General features: G+C 38.5%; 1 protein-coding gene and 1 long non-coding RNA gene across 2 annotated transcripts; both read left to right on the top strand.

Moving 5' to 3' along the window:
• The first annotated feature begins 10,477 nt into the window (after positions 1-10,477).
• On the top strand, positions 10,478-11,448 carry LOC149830255 (uncharacterized). Its single transcript, XR_016433836.1, has 2 exons — positions 10,478-10,894; positions 11,040-11,448. It is a non-coding gene; the product is annotated as an uncharacterized LOC149830255 (long non-coding RNA).
• Positions 11,449-13,368: 1,920 nt separating this feature from the next.
• Positions 13,369-17,603, top strand: LOC149830254 (peroxidase 21-like). The gene is made up of 4 exons (XM_090015759.1): positions 13,369-13,509; positions 13,865-14,053; positions 15,177-15,342; positions 17,004-17,603. The coding sequence occupies exons 1-4, from the start codon at positions 13,390-13,392 to the stop codon at positions 17,408-17,410; spliced, it is 882 nt and encodes a 293-aa protein (XP_089871885.1). The 5' UTR covers positions 13,369-13,389; the 3' UTR covers positions 17,411-17,603.
• The last annotated feature ends 610 nt before the right edge of the window (positions 17,604-18,213 follow it).

Raw genomic sequence — 18,213 nt, 5'->3', positions numbered from 1 at the left:
GATTCTTTTTTGCCACTGCCATCTTCTTCCCTTCTTCCCAACTCCATCGTTAGTCACCCATCTGACCATATCCAACCCATGATCACTCGCTCTATGACCAACTCTTTTAAACCCCATGTGTTCTCCGCTACTTGTTATCCTCTATTCCTTGCCTATTTTAGCTCTATTTTACTCACACTCGAACCTACTTTGTTGAAACAGGATAATCTTGACCCCAAGTGGCGTACGACTATGCAAGATGAGTTTAACGTGCTCTAATTTAATCATACTTGTCACCTCGTTCCTCCTCTTCCTCATTATAATATCATTGGCTCTAAATGAGTTTTTTGGATTAAGCAACATGCTCATGGCTCCGTGGCTCGCTACAAAGCTCATCTCGTTGCTAAGGATTTTCATCAAGAAGAAGACATCAATTTTTTTGAGACTTTTAGTCCAGTTGTGAAACCCACTACCATCCACATTATTCTTGCTCTTGTGATTTCGTCAGATTGGTTGATTCATCGATTGGATTTTAATAATGCTTTCTTAAATGGTCTCCTTTCTAAAGACGTTTATATGGCACAACCTTCAGGTTTTGAAGACTCTTCTCATCCCCAGCATGTATGCAAGATGGATCAAGCCTTGTACGACCTCAAGCAGGCTCAGTGTTCCTGGTACCAACGTCTCAGCTCTTATCTTCAGTTCTGTGGATTTCGTATCTCTCTTTCTGATGCTTCATTATTTCTTTTTTCAGATAGTGCTCTGGTTATTTATTTACTAGTTTATGTCAATAATATCTTAGCTCCTTTGAGACAACTACTTGTTGTGGAGATCTTAGTTCGAATTGGTCATAATCAGACTGGATCTCCTTAACCAAATCTCTTCATTGCCGTGACAGATGGAGGTAAGATAGAGAATTTGAATTATTCTATTTGGATTAATTCTGATCAATTGGCTCTCAACTAGATCAAAGTTACTATTTCTGAAACTATTCTCAATCAAATCATAAGAACAAAAATAGCCCATGAAGTCTGGCTTGTCCTAGAAAAAGCATATGGATCTCAATCTCCTTTGAGACTTATAATTCTGAAGAAAGACCTGACTTTCATTAAGTAAGAAAGTATGGATATATTGTCATATCTAGACTGCATAAAGTTTCTACCCAACTCACTTGCCACCGCTAATCACCTCGTAGAAGATGAATAATTAGTTCAAATAACTTTAATTTGAATGGTCTTCCTCTTGAGTATGAAAGCTTTGTGACCTCTATCACCACCAATTCAACGCTATATACTTTTACATATCCATATGATCTGCCTTTTAATTAGAAAAAAATGTGTGCTTCTAATTCATGTCAAGACTCCCAAAACACCCAAACCCCAAAAAATTGCCTTCAGGAGTCGTGGTTGCGGCCACAATTTTTATTGAGGTCATGGCAGGGGATAAGGGAGAAATTCCTGTCCTAACTTGTCTAATAGCAACCCTTCGTAACAAACTCAAGGTGGTCGTGGGGCGGTCACCTGTCAATATTATGGTAAATGTGGACGTATTGCTAAAACTTACTGAGATATCTCTAAAGCCTTCTTTGTCATGTCTCTTCAACAATCTACTAATGACTATTGCTATCCCGACAGTGCTACGAATCATCAAACCATGGATGGCCAACAATTCTCCAATAAATCACAATATCATTGGGGGTGAGCAAATCATGGTTGATAATGGTAAGATGCTTTCCATCTCTGACACTGGTAACTCATTCTAAAGTCTCATGGCTCTTCCTTTAATTTAAAAAATGTTCTTTATGTTCTTCCTATCATGAAGAGCATTTTATCTGTGAGCTAGTTTACTGAAGATAATGATTGTATTTTTGAATTCACTCCCTCTAAATTTCTTGTCAAGGATCGTCAAACAGGCAAGATTCATCTCAGGAGACCAAAATTCAGTGCGAGACTCTATCTGATGATCATATACAAGTAGTGGCATATGCAGGTAAAGTGACATTTTTTGACATGAAAATAAGAATATTATTTCTTACTTAAACTCCAGTCATGCTATTTTTGTTAATCAAAATAACAAGATAAAAGTGTGTGAGAGTTGTCTTTTTGGCAAAGCTCACAAACTTCTTTTTGGTCACTCTTTTTCTTCTACATCATCTCCACTTGAACTTTTCCATGTTGATGTTTGGGAGCCTGCACTAGTCTCTTCACGTGAAGGATTTCACTTTTATCTCTTTATAGTGGACGATTTTCTCATTTTTCATGGCTCTTTCCATTATATTCTAAGTCTCAAGTGTTTGAGTGTTTTAAGTCTTTCAAGAATGTCACTGAAAAACAATTTCAACTCCCCATCTGTGCTTTTCAAATTGATAATGGAGGCGAATTTACAAGTCATGATTTTGAAATTTTTTTACGGGACCATGGCATACTTTATCGATTTTTATGCCTGCGTACCCTGAAACAGAATGGGATCGTTAAGCGTAAACATCATGTTGTTGAAACCGGACTCAGCCTATTACATAGTTCCTCTATGTCATATTCCTTATGGGTAGATGCCTTTCACACTACCGTTTACCTCATCAACTGTCTTCCAACCCTAGTACTCAATTATAAGACCCCATACAAGCGTCTCTTTTATAAACACACCGACTATCATTATCTCTGTGTTTTTTGTGCCTGTTGCTATCTGTTATTAATGCCCTGTCATGCCTCTAAATTTCAGCCAAAGACTACTCCCAGTACCTTTCTTGGCTATGCCTCTCGTCATAAGGGCTACCCTTGCTTCAACCCTTCTCAAAACTGCACATATATCTTTCGCCATGTTTACTTTGATGGATCTTTCTTTGGATCTGTCTCTCCCTCTGCTCGTCATTTCTCACCTGCTCTTTCCAACTGGGGTCTCTCTCAAACCGTTGTCCTCCCTCCTCCTGATCCTACTCCGCCACCTCTTCTTCATCCGACGACCCCCCCTGACATTCCTTTCTCTTCTGCTTCGCCTGCTCCTTCCTCCTCTGTGAGACATACTCGCTGCTAAACCACCTGATTCTTTTTTGCCACTGCCATCTTCTTCCCTTCTTCCCAACTCCATCGTTAGTCACCCATCTGACCATATCCAACCCATGATCACTCGCTCTATGACCAACTCTTTTAAACCCCATGTGTTCTCCGCTACTTGTTATCCTCTATTCCTTGCCTATTTTAGCTCTATTTTACTCACACTCGAACCTACTTTGTTGAAACAGGATAATCTTGACCCCAAGTGGCGTACGACTATGCAAGATGAGTTTAACGTGCTCTAATTTAATCATACTTGTCACCTCGTTCCTCCTCTTCCTCATTATAATATCATTGGCTCTAAATGAGTTTTTTGGATTAAGCAACATGCTCATGGCTCCGTGGCTCGCTACAAAGCTCATCTCGTTGCTAAGGATTTTCATCAAGAAGAAGACATCAATTTTTTTGAGACTTTTAGTCCAGTTGTGAAACCCACTACCATCCACATTATTCTTGCTCTTGTGATTTCGTCAGATTGGTTGATTCATCGATTGGATTTTAATAATGCTTTCTTAAATGGTCTCCTTTCTAAAGACGTTTATATGGCACAACCTTCAGGTTTTGAAGACTCTTCTCATCCCCAGCATGTATGCAAGATGGATCAAGCCTTGTACGACCTCAAGCAGGCTCAGTGTTCCTGGTACCAACGTCTCAGCTCTTATCTTCAGTTCTGTGGATTTCGTATCTCTCTTCCTGATGCTTCATTATTTCTTTTTTCAAATAGTGCTCTGGTTATTTATTTACTAGTTTATGTCAATAATATCTTCACCGGAAACTCCACTGTTGCTATTAATCAGTTGATTCAGTGCCTCAGTCTTGCCTTTTCGATCAAAGATCTTGGTCGTTTAAATTATTTTTTGGGTATTGAAGTTCATTATGCCTCCTCAGGTTTTTTTCTTTGTCATCGTACATATGCACTTACACTACTTCATCGTGCCTCTATGGCTGATGCGAAGTCGATTTCTACTCCTCTGAGCTCCACTACCCGATTATCTAAGAATGATGCCCCTCTTTTTTATGACTTTACTTTATATTAAAGCATTGTGGGTAGTCTCCCATATCTCACCATCACACAGGCCAACATTTCCTTTACGGTCAACAAGGATCATCAGTTATGCATCAGCCCATGGTTACACACTGGTTTGTCATCAAATGCATCCTTCACTATCTCAAGTATACCATTCACCATGGTTTGTTCTTCACACGATCTTTCTCTCTCCAGCTCAGCACCTTCTCTGATGCTGACTAGGCGGGGAGTCTTGATGATTGCAAGTCTACAAGTGGCTTTATAGTTTTTCTGGGCTCTAATTTGGTCTCTTGGTCTTCTCGTAAGCATTGGACCGTTGCTCGATCGAGCACTGAAGCCAAGTACAAATCTCTCGCATGTGCTACGTCTAATCTTCTTTGGCTCAAGTCTCTTCTCACTGAACTTGGCTTTGTTCCTCCTTTGCCACCTACTCTTTGGTGTGATAATATTGAAGTTTTATATTCATAGCAAATCTAGTTTTTCATGCTCGCACCAAACATGTTGAAATTGATTTTCATTTTGTTCAGAATAATGTACAAAAGAGTCATCTTCAAGTTCAGTTCATCGCCTCCTTTGACCAGCTGGTTGACAATCTCACTAAGCCACTTCCATTTTCAAGGTTTTTTTTTCATTCGTGACAAGCTCAATGTCGTCGACCCCACGTTAAGCTCGCAGGGGCATGATAATATTAGAATAAGGATTGGATATGGATCCAATAGAGAATCCATATCTGATACAACTTCTTATACATGTATATATAATATGTTTTTCCTGTAAAAGGCAATTTTGTCCATGTAAAATTGTTTGTAACCCTATTAATGTTAATGAAGGATTAGTGCAGCATAAAAAAAAGTCATGACTGCTGATTCCCAGCAAGGACTCGAGTTCTCTCCTCTCTCCCTCTCCTTCTCCTTTCTTGATTTCTGAGGTAGTTTTAACATGGTATCAGAGCAGCGACAACTCTGGGCGTAACAAGGGTCTTCATCATAACGTGAAAGGCTGAACTCTAGGCGTAACAAGGGTCTTCATCGTAATGTGAAAGGCTGAGTCCACCTTCTGGTCACAACTGAGTCTTCCTCCTCATCGTTCCTCAGCTTCATGTGACCCCTTCTATTCACGTGAACGTCATCTGATCTCGTCAGTTGTGTGTGTCCTCATCTGTCTGCTAAACAGGTGAAGCCGAGTTCTTGCATCGCCAGGTCCTTGCTTGCCTTCCTTGTCTACTCCAGATCTGCTTGAATCAAACCAGCCCCTTTCATCTGAGTCCTTCAGCCGAGCCCTCCTTCTCTTCTTCAGTCAAACCCAAAAGCCAAGTTCTCTTCTAAACAGGTCGAGTTTCCTGTTTTTCTTTCTTGTTTCACGATCTCCCAGTTCTTCCTTCAGTCGAGTCCTCCTCCTCTTCTCCAGTCAAACCCAAAAGTTGAGTTCTCTTCTACAATCAGGTTGATCTCTCTTCGAAGGGCCGAGTCTTTCAGTCAAGTTTTCCTTGCTTCTCTTTACCGAGTCTTTCGGTCAAGTTTTCCCTGCTTCTCTTTTTTTTTCAGACAGATTCTCCTTGATCCACATTCCTCTAGCCTAATACCAGTTGAGTCATTCTCGTTCCATGTCACCTATATTGATCACGTGAATCTGGTCTTCTCATGCCTCCTCCTTCCTCTTTCATCCTCGCCTGCTTAAAGTTTGCAAATGGATACTTCAACCAACTCTGGTCTTTTCTCCAATTTCCTGGGCAGCTAGTTTCTGAAAAGCTAAACACAAACAATTATTTGATTTGGAAGAGGCAGATTACTCCTTTCATTTGCAGTCAAGACCTTTCAGGTCATTTGGATGGCTCCACTCCACCACCTTTATAATTCATCACACAAGAAACAAAAGAGGACAGAGGTTTGTCAAACATCATTCGCAACCCTGCATTTGTTGGTTGGATGAAGTGTGATCAGGCGCTCATCGCGTACATCACTTCCACATTATCACAAGAAGTATTGGTTTCTATTCTTGATGATTGCACAACCAAGGTATTGTTAAAGAGTCTAGCTCAGACCTACTCTCAGATATCAGAGGCTAAGGTGTTATTTCTCAATTTTGAATTTCAACTTTTAAAAAAGGGGACAATGACCATTATTGAATTTTTAAATCAAGTCAAGAGCATCACAGATCAATTAGCCATTGTTGGATATCCAGTGTCAGATAAAAAAAAAGTGCAATAGACATTGAATGCCCTAGGATTAGAGTATCATGTTCTTGTGACTTCTTTATTGTGCTTGCCGACGTTACCTAGTTTTGAAGATTTACGTGCTAAACTGTTCCAATACGAGATGTCCTTGAAAAGCATCTTTGATGCCCCAGCAGGGCAATCATCCATACATGATGTTCTTGCCACAGGGATAACTGTTGATCGTGCACAAGGAGGGCGTGGCAGAGATTGGGGAGCACAAGTTCAGGGTGGTCGTGGTTTGCTACCTACACCAAATATCACTGCCAGCTCATCAAGGAATGTTCCCACATGCTATCACTACTTAAAACTGTCGGTTCAATCCTCAAAATGCTTAAAACCGCAATAGAATACAAAATAATAGAAATATTGCTATATCAGGATCTGCAAGTACTTTTCGGGTTAGTGATGATGCTAAAGATCTTCTCTTGTCTACTATGGCTAACTTGAACTTGAAACAGAATGATGATGGAATATGGTATGTAGACTCAGGGGCAACAACTCATGTCACTGGCAATGCAAGTAAGTTCTCTACTTTGATCCCCTATTTTGGTAAATCTAATATTGTAACTGGAGATGGGACTCACCACCCCATTTCAAACGTAGGCAATGTTCTCATGCCATTGTCTGAATCTTCATCCATTCATCTATCTAATATTGTCCATGCACCAAATATAAAGAAAAATATTGTCTCTATTTCTAAGCTTGTTGATTCTATCAATTCTTCTGTTGAATTCACTCCTACTTTTGTCTTTGTCAAGGACCTTCAAACGAAGAAGATGTTTGCTAAAGGAGAGCGATGTGGAAACATGTATATCTTCAATGAAGATCCTGCCTCCAGTGTTCTGAAGCCTCCCAAGTCTAATTACACCTCTAGAAGTATTCTGAGTATGTCCCAATATAATAAGTCAGAACTTTGGCATTCTCGCCTTGGTCATTGTAGTCAAGTCTTTATTGAAAAGCTAGTGTCCAATGGATTTCTTAGAGTCTGTTTCTCTTTCGTTGAAGAATAAAATGTGTTCCAGTTGTTAGGTCTGCAAAAGTCATGTACTTCCTTTTCATCAAATAAATAAAAGAGCCTCCATGCCTTTTCAGATAATATGTTCTGATGTTTGGGGCCCAACCCCCAATCCTTCCTCTTCTGGAAGTAAATATTATGTATCCTTTATTGACAATTTTTCTCGCTTTACCTGGATATTCTTTATGAAACACAAATCAAAGGTTTTTCTCATCTTTCATTGTTTTCATGCCTACGTTAAAACCCAATTCTCTCAAAACATCCAAATTCTCCAATGTGATGGAGGTGGTGAGTATTCCTCTAAAGAATTTTTAGATTTTCTGCAAGATAATAGGATATGTCATAGAGTTTCTTGCCCGTACACTCTACAACAAAATGAAATTGCTGAACATAAGCACATACACATTGAGGAAAGTGCAATGAGCATGATGCATGGTTCTAATGTGCCTATTAGTCTTTGGATAGAAGCTTTTCATACTGCTACTCATGTGATAAATCATTTTTCTATGCCTATTCTTGAAAATCAATCTCCCTATTATGTTCTCTTTGGTGACCATCCTGATTATGATGAGTTACGAGTTTTTGGATACATATGTTATGTTGACATTGATAGATCCATGAGAACTAAATTTCAGGACAAAGCTTCTATATGCTAGTTTGTAGTTTATGCAAATGAACACAAGGGTTATAGGTGCTATGATCCTGCCAATAGAAAGATCAGAATTTCCAGAAATGTTGTTTTTGATGAAAATAGTTTTCTGAGAAATAAAGCAGATCAAAATCATGAACATATTGACACCAATGATAATTGGTATGATCCATGGCTCAGTGTTGAGCTTATTTCATAGGCTGGGGATTATAACTCCTGAAAGCACAAATGATGAGACAGTTTCAGATAAGGCATTGAAGACAAAATGTGTGAGATACAAAAAAAATGTCTATACCAGGTTAAAGAGCGAACAAATGTGCCTACTGGAGAACACGTGGCATTGTCCAATGACAGAGAGGCACCAAGAAGATCAAGCAGGATAAGGCATCCCATTGAAAAGTGGGTGAGTTATGATAAATTTTCAATAGATTTTCTGGTTTTTCTATCCAAGATTGAGAAACACGAAGAACCACTTGGTTTTTGTCAAGCCATTCACTCTAAAAAATGGATTGAAGCGATGAATTAGGAAATCGAGGCACTCCATGAGTGCCAAACATGGGAGATAGTTGGACGTCCTCCAAATAAAAATGTTGTTGGCTCAAAATGGGTTTATAAGATTAAATATAAACCAGATGGTAGCATCGAATGTTACAAAGCATGTTTTGTTGCCAAAGGTTTTACTCAAGAATACGGTCAAGATTATGAGGAAACTTTTAGCCTAGTGGTGAAAATAAGAACTATTCATATTATTCTTGGCCTATCAATTGAACATGGGTAGATCCTTAGTCAGCTTGATGTTAAAAATGCATTCCTGCATGGGGATTTAAAGACAGAGGTCTACATCGAGCAACCTCGAGGTTATGCACATGGAGATCCAAAGGAATATGTATGCAAATTAATCAGAGCATTGTATGTCTTCAAGCAAGCCTCCAGATCATGGTTTGAAAGTTTCTCCTTAGAAATTTAGAACCACGGTTTCATCCGTTCGCAACTAGATCATTCTCTATTCATATACAAGAATGATACCACTATGGTTTTCTTACTTATATATGTTGATGATATTGTGATTACTGACAATGCTCCAGACCACATTCAGCAAATTAAGGTGCTTCTAAGTATGCGGTTCAAGATGAAAGACCTTGGGGAACTTAGATATTTTTTTGGTGTAGAGGTGGACAAGCAGGATGAAAAAATGTCATTAACCCAACACAAATACACTCTTGATCTTCTAGCCAAAGCAGAAATGACAGATTGCAAACCTCTGCCTACACCCAGTGTTGTTAATCAAAAGCTCAGCATTTGTGATGGTGAGTTGTACCATGATGCAAGCAAGTACCACAGTATAGTGGGCATGTTACAGTACCTCACTTTTACCAGACCAGACATTGTATACTCTGTAAATCAAGTATCTCAATTCATGCATGAACCAAAAAATGGTCACATGGATGCCGTCAAACATATTCTTCGTTATCTAAAAGGCACGGTGGGTGATGGACTCACATATGTTCAGTCTTCATAGGGGACACCAAAACATGATATATTGGCATACACAGATGCAGACTGGGCAGGGGACCCAGATGAAAGGAGATCTGTTTCAGGTTACTGTATTTTTATTGGAACAAATCTTGTCTCATAGAGTAGCAAAAACCAGAAGGCTATAGCAAGATCTAGCACAGAGGCAAAGTATAGATCTATGACAGCTGCCACAACTGAGGTGACCTGGATTAGTCATCTACTTACAGAAATGGGAGAGAATATCTCAAGTTTGACTCTTATGTATGATAATAGAAGTGTCATACATCCTATTCATATAGTCAAACTAAGCATATTGAGATCGACCAATATTTCATCAGACAAAAGATAGCAGACAAAGAGATTGAACCGGTTTATGTGTCTTCAGAAGACCAAGTCGCTGATGCGTTCACAAAAGGTCTCACTAGTAACCGTTTCTGGTATATGAAGAACAAGTTGCAAATGGTTTACTCCCATGCACAACTTGAGGGAGGGTATTAGAATATGGATGGGATATGGATCCAATAGAGAATTCATATCCGATACAGCTTCTTATACATGTATATGTAATATGTATATGTAATATGTTTTTCTTGTAAAGGGCAGTTTTGTCAATGTAAAATTGTTTGTAACCCTATTAATGTTAATGAAGGATTAGTGCAGCATGAAGAAAAGTCGTGACTGCCGATTCCCAGCAAGAACCCGAGTTCTCTCCTCTCTCCCTCTCCTTTCTCGATTTTTGAGCTAGTTTTAACATATAAGGATAATGCTCTTTCGGTTACGACTCCCACTGGTAATGGGTTCTCATAAACCAAAGACACTAAACATGTTCTTGATAACTCAAATGAGGTTACAAGGAATCAGATTCAATCAGGAATATCATGAGCCAACCGTATATTTGATAATCCGCTATTATCGTTTTTTATAGCGTTATAAAAAATGATGATTGCTATCTTTAGTTGTTTTGTTATTCTCGTCAGGTAAATAGTTCTGGTAGATGCCTATGACAATGCATGTGCTGTTTTTGTAGGTGCCAAATGAGAGAATGGATGCCTACGAAGACAAGATTGGCCATAGCTTTTATACAGGAGATGGGTACTATGAAGATGACGGACAACTCTCGTGGTTCAATGCTGGTGTTAGGGTTGGTGTGGGGGGATTGGTCTGGGAATGTGTCTTGGCGTCGGGATTGGTGTTGGACTGCTCATGCATTCATAGCAGGCTATAACCAGGAATTTCAAAAGGAGATTTTTCTAGACAGTGAGAGTGGCTATGCAGCAACACCAAATGAAAGGTGTAAGATATTTTTTGTATGACATTGCAGGAAACATATAGGGCATGTGATCTTTGGCTGTGAATTTCCGGTGTCCTACCAGAAACAGGGATGCAGAATATGATAGATGATGACAGGTTGCTGAATTTGGTGTTGGATTTGTACAGTCAATAGGTTAGTTTCTTGTTTCTTCTTCGAAAGTATTGTTATTATCCATTAAATTACTTTATAATTAATCCATGTTTTATTGTGTCATGTACTTATTATGTAGCCATGCTTGTGTTTTTAATCTTGTATATATTTTTTTTTGTTCCTAAAGGAGGAGTAGCCTTGGCACCCCCTCATCCTGAGGCAAATTGTAGACCTGTTTCTAGATGCAACACAGGATGCGGAATAGAGGGTTTCAGCAATTCATCTGACAAAAGTTTACATCAATGGCAAAATCCAGTTTGTGTTGAAGTTCATGTTGAAAGCATGCAGTCTGATAATAGGGCTTGTGAAGGCGTGCTTGTGGAAACCAATAGCAGCTGTGTAAAAATTTTCAAAGATGGTTCATACCAAAAGCAAGATGTCCACCAGCGTAGATTCAGCGAAGGCAGTGAGATGTGGACTGGATTGATGTCATCATTCTTTTCAATTTTGTCATATTTTAAATTGTTTCAAATGTAAAACAGTTCATAATCTATCAATAACATTTTCTTTTTCCCTCTTTGGCTCAATCTTGATTTGTCTTGTGGACTTCCTATTATGTTCAAGACTGTTACTTTGCATAATTTGCTTCTTGTTTGTCACATGTTTGCTGGATCGTGTTATTTAATATCAAGAAAATATTAAAAAAATTATAGAAAATATTTTCGCTGCGTAGTTATTGCGCCAGTGAAACCTTTACCAGCGGGGCTTTTATTGGCGCAGACATTGCGCCGGTAAAGACTTTTACTCAATTAAAAATGAAATCTCTTGTAGTGTGACAGAAATGACCGTCACTAATTATTAATTTTGTTGTAGTGATTCTTGCAAGTAGTCTCCCAGTACCCAATTAGGTTGGGTTTTGGAAAGGACAAGCCCCTCTAGTGGTTTCCCACTATAGAATAATGTAAATGAGATGTAGTTTGGTTTTATGTTCATTCTTTATTGTACTGATAAGGTTCTGCTTATCCACAAAAGAAAAAAAGTTGTGGTCTAATAATGAATAGAGGCAAATTTCCTTACTCTTAGAGAATGCTGACTTTCGTTTGATAAAATATGTGAAGCACTATAAAAAATTACAATGTCTGTCATAAGCCATTTTGGTGAAAGAATCACAAAAAATCATAATTCCAGTTAATTACCATTCAACAATATTTCAGACAATCTTTTTTTTTTCTTGAGAAGAACAATATTTCAGACAATCAAGTAACCAACACTTTATGATTTCAGAAAACCGAATTAGAAAACCAGCAGGTCATCCAAACACACCTTAAGTTGTTCCACAAAACTCATATCTCTGAAAATATGTTGGACATATAATGATACTGTCAGGAAAACATCTTGAAGCAGCTCCAATGGATTTTCTTGCAACTCTTTCTGAAGTTACAACCAACCCAACCATCCTCAAAACTGTTTCCCTTTCTTCAGAGACACAAATCTGCCACAGGGACAGTTTTGTCACACTACAAGAATCATATATGGCTCAAATATAGAACTAATAAGGCTAGGGAGCTAGCCAATCGGATTCTATTCCTGCAGGGAGTCTCCCAACTACTCCAAGAGCTTGTACCCAATTAGGTTGGATCTTGTTATCCACTTTTAAAACTTTATGATTTAAAGAAATGGGAATATTTAAAGCATTTAGTGGAATAGGATGACAGCCACTTTTATAGTGCAAGCCCCACACGAAGTTTGCCAACTTCATCAAATTGATTTGGCTCTCAGTGGCTGTAAAGTTGAGACGACATTTGAGTAATTTGGTTGGACAACTCAGAGTGCAGCAAGAATAACCATTACACCGGACGCATGCCGAATTTGCTCGTGGTTTTGAGGACTCCACTTCCGCTTCTTTTTTTGACTTCAATACTTGGGTGCTAACCCTTTTGTTTTCATTCACATTTTTTATCATGTTGGTGGACTTTTTTCCTTTTCCTTTTCCTTTTTCTTTTTTTCTTTGTTTTTTATTGTCAAGCCGGGTTAAGCAGATCATTATCAGTTAAACATGACAAATCGTTAAAGGTGGGAAACCAATCTGGGGGTTTGTCTTTCCACACCCTTAATTTCTCCATAACCAAACCCTATCCTTGTTAAATTAAGAGCCGAATAATTTTTTATCTTTATCTATCAGCATGCAAACAATACATTCACCACATGCAAGTGGACCATCCTTACCATTCCGAGATAAAAAAAGCCAGCAGCCACCAATACCTAATTCAAATATGAAAGAAAGAAAAAATGGCGATCCGGATAATGACAATAACTAGGCCATCTAACATCTAGTGCAAGAGTGCGCCACAATGCATCCTTTTCCAATGAAAATAAATACGAGGACAAGAAGGTGAAGGGTTGAACTTCCTCAATCAACAATGGAGGGTGGTGTTGTTTGGACAACCTTCATGAGTGCTAGTTTTCTTGTTTGTATGGTCCTCTCTGGTTTACTTTCTTGTGCTGCCTATGGGCAGAACCTTGGGCTCAATTACTACATGGAGAGTTGTCCGAGAGCCGAAGAGATCATCAGGGATGAAGTCGGTAAGCTGTATCAAGAGCACGGCAATACTGCAGTCTCATGGCTTAGGAACCTTTTTCATGACTGCATGGTCGAGGTAATCGCACTAAACTGACATGCATGTTCTAGGTTCAACCCGTATTCGCCAATTTCTTTTTTTTCTTTTGAAATAAAAGAATAATTCATTAACATGTCGAAAGAATTAAGCATTACAATGCTGCAGCAAGTGATGAGGTATCACTTGTTACGACAGGAAAACAGAGAGCAGAAAAGACAGTTACAGTCCATTCGTGCCAATTCATCTTCTGCACAAACAGCTGCTGCAGAAAAAACAGAGAACTAGCCATTCTGTTCTCTTGGGAAAGGAAAATAGAGGACGCAAACAGCATGCAGAGTCATAAATGATCTGATGATGATTGGTACTCAATTAACATTGAACCCCTTTCTTGCAGTCCTGCGATGCGTCACTTTTATTGGAAACCAGAGGCAGCGTGGTAACAGAGAAGACTTCATTTCGGAACTTTGGAATGAGGAATTTCAAGTATATTGACACCATCAAGCAGGCATTAGAGAGAGAGTGCCCAGGCGTAGTGTCATGTGCCGATGTCATTTCTCTCTCTGCAAGAGAGGGTGTAGTCAAGGTACCGTGCTTAACTCCACTTAATTATGTCGTCCATGCAAGCATGGAAACAGGTGCACATATACCATCATCTTTATCACGTTTCAAGAGCAAGCATTTGCCTGTAGGATTTCATATTTCTAAAGAAAAAATTGCTTATAGTCATAGATGACATCGGCTACATAAACAGGTTTATAGTCTGAACTAAACGCTTATCAAATTTCAGAGTAGTGTAGCATTAGATGGAGGGAGTTAAGGAGATCTTTGAATATTTGATTCTGCGATTTAAACCAACTTCATACAAGTGATTTGACACATGGTTAGCCCACTAGGTGACTCGGGTAAAAACCGTTTAGGGTCCAAATCATGACTCGTTGTAACTAGGCGAGTCAACTCATGAGGACTCGGATTATTCAAGATTTTTTATATATTTAAAAAATAAAATTCCTCAAAAAATGCATTTAAACTATTCAAAATCAAATTAAAAACATAAAAAATAAAAAGAAATATAATTTGCATGCACTTTTATTGTTTCCTCACAAGCATGAAACACAAGGATTTAATGGCTTGCTTCCTCCCAAAACTGTGAGAGTAGGCTTAAAAAGACTGCTTGACAAAGGTTAGGAGGAGGCGTTGTTTTTTATAATAGGAATATAAAACTGTGAGGTTAAAAGGATTGCTTGAGAAAGGTTAGCATGGGCTAAATTTTAGAAGTTCACAGGCCACCATGATCCTTGCAGCTGACTAATGTCTTACCAATCAAGGTTTGACCTCTTGTGGATTTAAATAGCAAAATAATGTACATATGCAAACTACATCTTTATAAAACTATGTAAACAGATCTTAATCAGGCTTATCAAGCTTATCTGAGAATGATTGCCTGTTCAAGCTCTGCTCATTTACATGCACCGAGCCTAAGCTCTTGCTCAAGCTCAGTTCATTTCTTTTCTTGGATGAGTTGAAGCTGAGCTTAAACGAGCAACCCCAGTGCTAGTTCAGCTCGTTGTGCAGCCGTAACTAGTACTAGTTTTAATACTCCTGCTATCGTAATATAGAATCGTCGGGGTACCATCAATGTAATTAATTATTTCATAATTAAAATAAGTGTAAATCTTAAGTAATTAACATGCTCCTGTTGTTGGTAGCTTGGAGGGCCATACATTACCATAAAAACAGGTAGAAGAGACAGCAGAGAAAGCCAAGGTGATGTGGTGGAACACTACCTTCCTAATCACAATGACTCCTTGGAGTTGGTTACAACACGGTTCCAGTCCATCGGAATAGATGTGGAAGGGATGGTGGCCCTTCTAGGTACGTATGTGTTTGCTTGCCTGTGCACACACACAAACACACACACACTCAGAGAGAGAGAGAGAGAGAGAGAGAGAGAGAGAGAGAGAGCATTTGTTAAACTTTTTAAGGGAGTATTTGCAACGCGAGCAAAAGTAATAGGTTCGTTTATTATCACATTTCAACATAAAACATGATTTTTTCAGTCAAATTTCAGTGTTCTGAAAACAACTGACTTTTGAAGCTCTTAAAAGGCATGCATATACAGCATAACTAAAAGAAGGGCATGATCCATAAAGAAACAAATGAAATCCTGAAAAGAAGTCGTTTCTTTAGAAAAGTATATCTCTCTCTCTCTATATATATATATATATATATGCAATACACATATATATCTTTCAATCTCTTTTCGGTTTTTTTGGCTGATTATACACTACAAATCTAATCTACAAGGTTTGTTTAGTAGAAACAGACCTAAGATCGTGAGAGTAGAATTTATAAGTGGGTTTCATAATTGGCGCACAATATTTAATAATTTTGTAGCTCTAAAAATCATATTTATATGTCGAAAAAAAAAAGAAAATGATCCAAGGTGCATATTTTAACCAGCCTACCTTGCTGAACACATCCATGAGGCGTGAGTATATAGGAAAACCTGTAAGCTCGAACGGGTTTTCCTCAAAATGTCTGTAAAAAAACAGGCATTAGTGGCGACACCACGAATGTGCTGGACAGAAAAAAGGACTTTTACTGGCAGTCACGACCGCCACTAAAAGTCCTTTTTATTATTGACACATGCACGCCACTGATCGCGCACAATCATCGATGCGGGTGCATCCGACATATCATCAAACACTTTACTTATATATATATATATATATATATATATATATATATATATATATATATATATATATATATATCATCTAACAAGGAAAGCATCCGACGACGCACCGCATGCCGTGCATAAAAAAAAGGGTTTTACCGGTGGTTTTAGACTGCCACTAAAGGCTTCGGCGGAAAAAAAAAAACCTTTAGCAATGATCAAGACCACTGCTATAGGGTCCAAAACGTGCAAATTTTTTGGTGCTGCTGATAGGACGCTATCAGTGGCGCAAAACTTTTGCGTCGGACTTTTTAGCAGTTTGAGAGAGAGAGAAAGGGAGAGAGGTGGGTCTGGATTTATCCGTGAACACTGTGCATGCCATTTTTTACCTTTTTTTAAAACTCTGATTGTACAATTGCTTTTTATATGGTTGAATCAGTGGGAACCAGCTTTTGGATACGTAAGCAGGTTTTTTGGGGGTTGAAAATCAAAGACTCACAATATTTTTTAATTTAAAACATTATTATTATAAAATTATATTTTTCATTAAAGATCATGAACCACGTGATTCCTAACGAATAGACCATGCCAAACACATTCGTATTGTTGCATCACTGAAAATTGGTATTATTCACCAGTGCACTTGGGGAGTGCGCGCCCACCCTTTTTTATGGATTGCTTTTGTTCTAGAATGACTAAACCAGAATGAAGCTCAAGCCCTCATCTTGTTGCATCACGTAATTAATTGTGATCAAAGTCTTAAAACGAAACTCATTTTAGCTGCTTAAGAATCCAATACTTATGTTTCATCTTCTTTCAACTAGTTGTCACATGCAGTTTAATTAATTCATAGCAGGGGCTCATTCTGTTGGACGAGTTCATTGTGTGAATTTGGTGAACCGATTGTATCCTGAAATTGATTCAACCATAGACGCTGAGTATGGAAAATACTTAAGGGGGAGGTGTCCATCACCTACGCCAGATCTGAAAGCCATTGTGTATGCTAGAAATGATCGAGAAACACCTATGGTGCTGGACAACATGTATTACAAGAATTTGCTCAGCAACAAGGGCCTTTTGATAGTTGACCAGCAACTCATTTACAATAATGTTACGTTGCAATATGTGCAGAAGATGGCAATGGATAATAGCTATTTTCATGAAAAGTTCTCGACAGCAATGCTTATTCTCTCAGAGAATAACCCACTCACGGGCAGTCAAGGAGAGGTAAGAAGAGACTGCAGATACGTAAACCAAGCTTGATTTAGGCATTTCAATGTGCTATGTGCCTTGATGAAGTGAATCAGGGCTCAAGTTAAAAAGCTTCATATGTGTGTGTGTTTTTTTAATAATGTCTGAAAGTTGTGGTTGTCAGTTAAAATATCTACGCTGATTCTGACTTGTTATAAAGTTGGATCGCATATTTGGCTTTAATAATAGTGAAGAAATTCTATAATTCTTCTTTTTTTTTTCTTTAAATACATTGGTGTTAGCAATTCTTAACTGATAGTAGAGCTTCATGCAGAGATAGTTTAATCTTATTGATCTTTCTATTCAAGTATATGCTGCATAGTTTTCTTTAAGGGGGGCCTGATTATGAAAGAAATGATTTCACGTTCATGTGGGCCTTCTATTATGTTAGAGAGTGCAATTCATACGTGTAGTGTATAAAACATGTACTATATTGGTGCAAAAGAAAAGGTGTTGGAACTGAAGAGGGATCTCCAACTGGTTAAGTATGATGATGCTGGAAGTCAATGGTTTGTCGTGAAACTGGTGATCCCTAGATGGCAGTGTATGCCGATCAGGTGCAATCACATTGCACACTTTGAGTGTGCCCAACAGCAGATGGAGGGCAGCCAGGTGCAGCAACACACTCAAAGTGTGCAATGTGATTGCACCTGTTCTGCCGTCCTTGCAGAGCCGTTTCCATGTCCCAACCTTAGGTTCATTTCCATTATCTTGTTGACCCAAATGAAACCATATTTATAAGCTTCCTTCATGGGACCGGCTAACCTTTAGCTGGTGAAATGGTGCCCTCGTATTATATGAAGCACCACCTTAAC

Source organism: Nuphar pumila, chromosome 8 (assembly GCF_984573655.1).
Source record: "Nuphar pumila chromosome 8, dmNupPumi1.hap1.1, whole genome shotgun sequence".
NCBI classification, from domain to species: Eukaryota; Viridiplantae; Streptophyta; class Magnoliopsida; order Nymphaeales; family Nymphaeaceae; genus Nuphar; species Nuphar pumila.
Note: the sequence above shows the minus strand (reverse complement) of the source record. Positions and strands in the feature narration are given on the sequence as shown.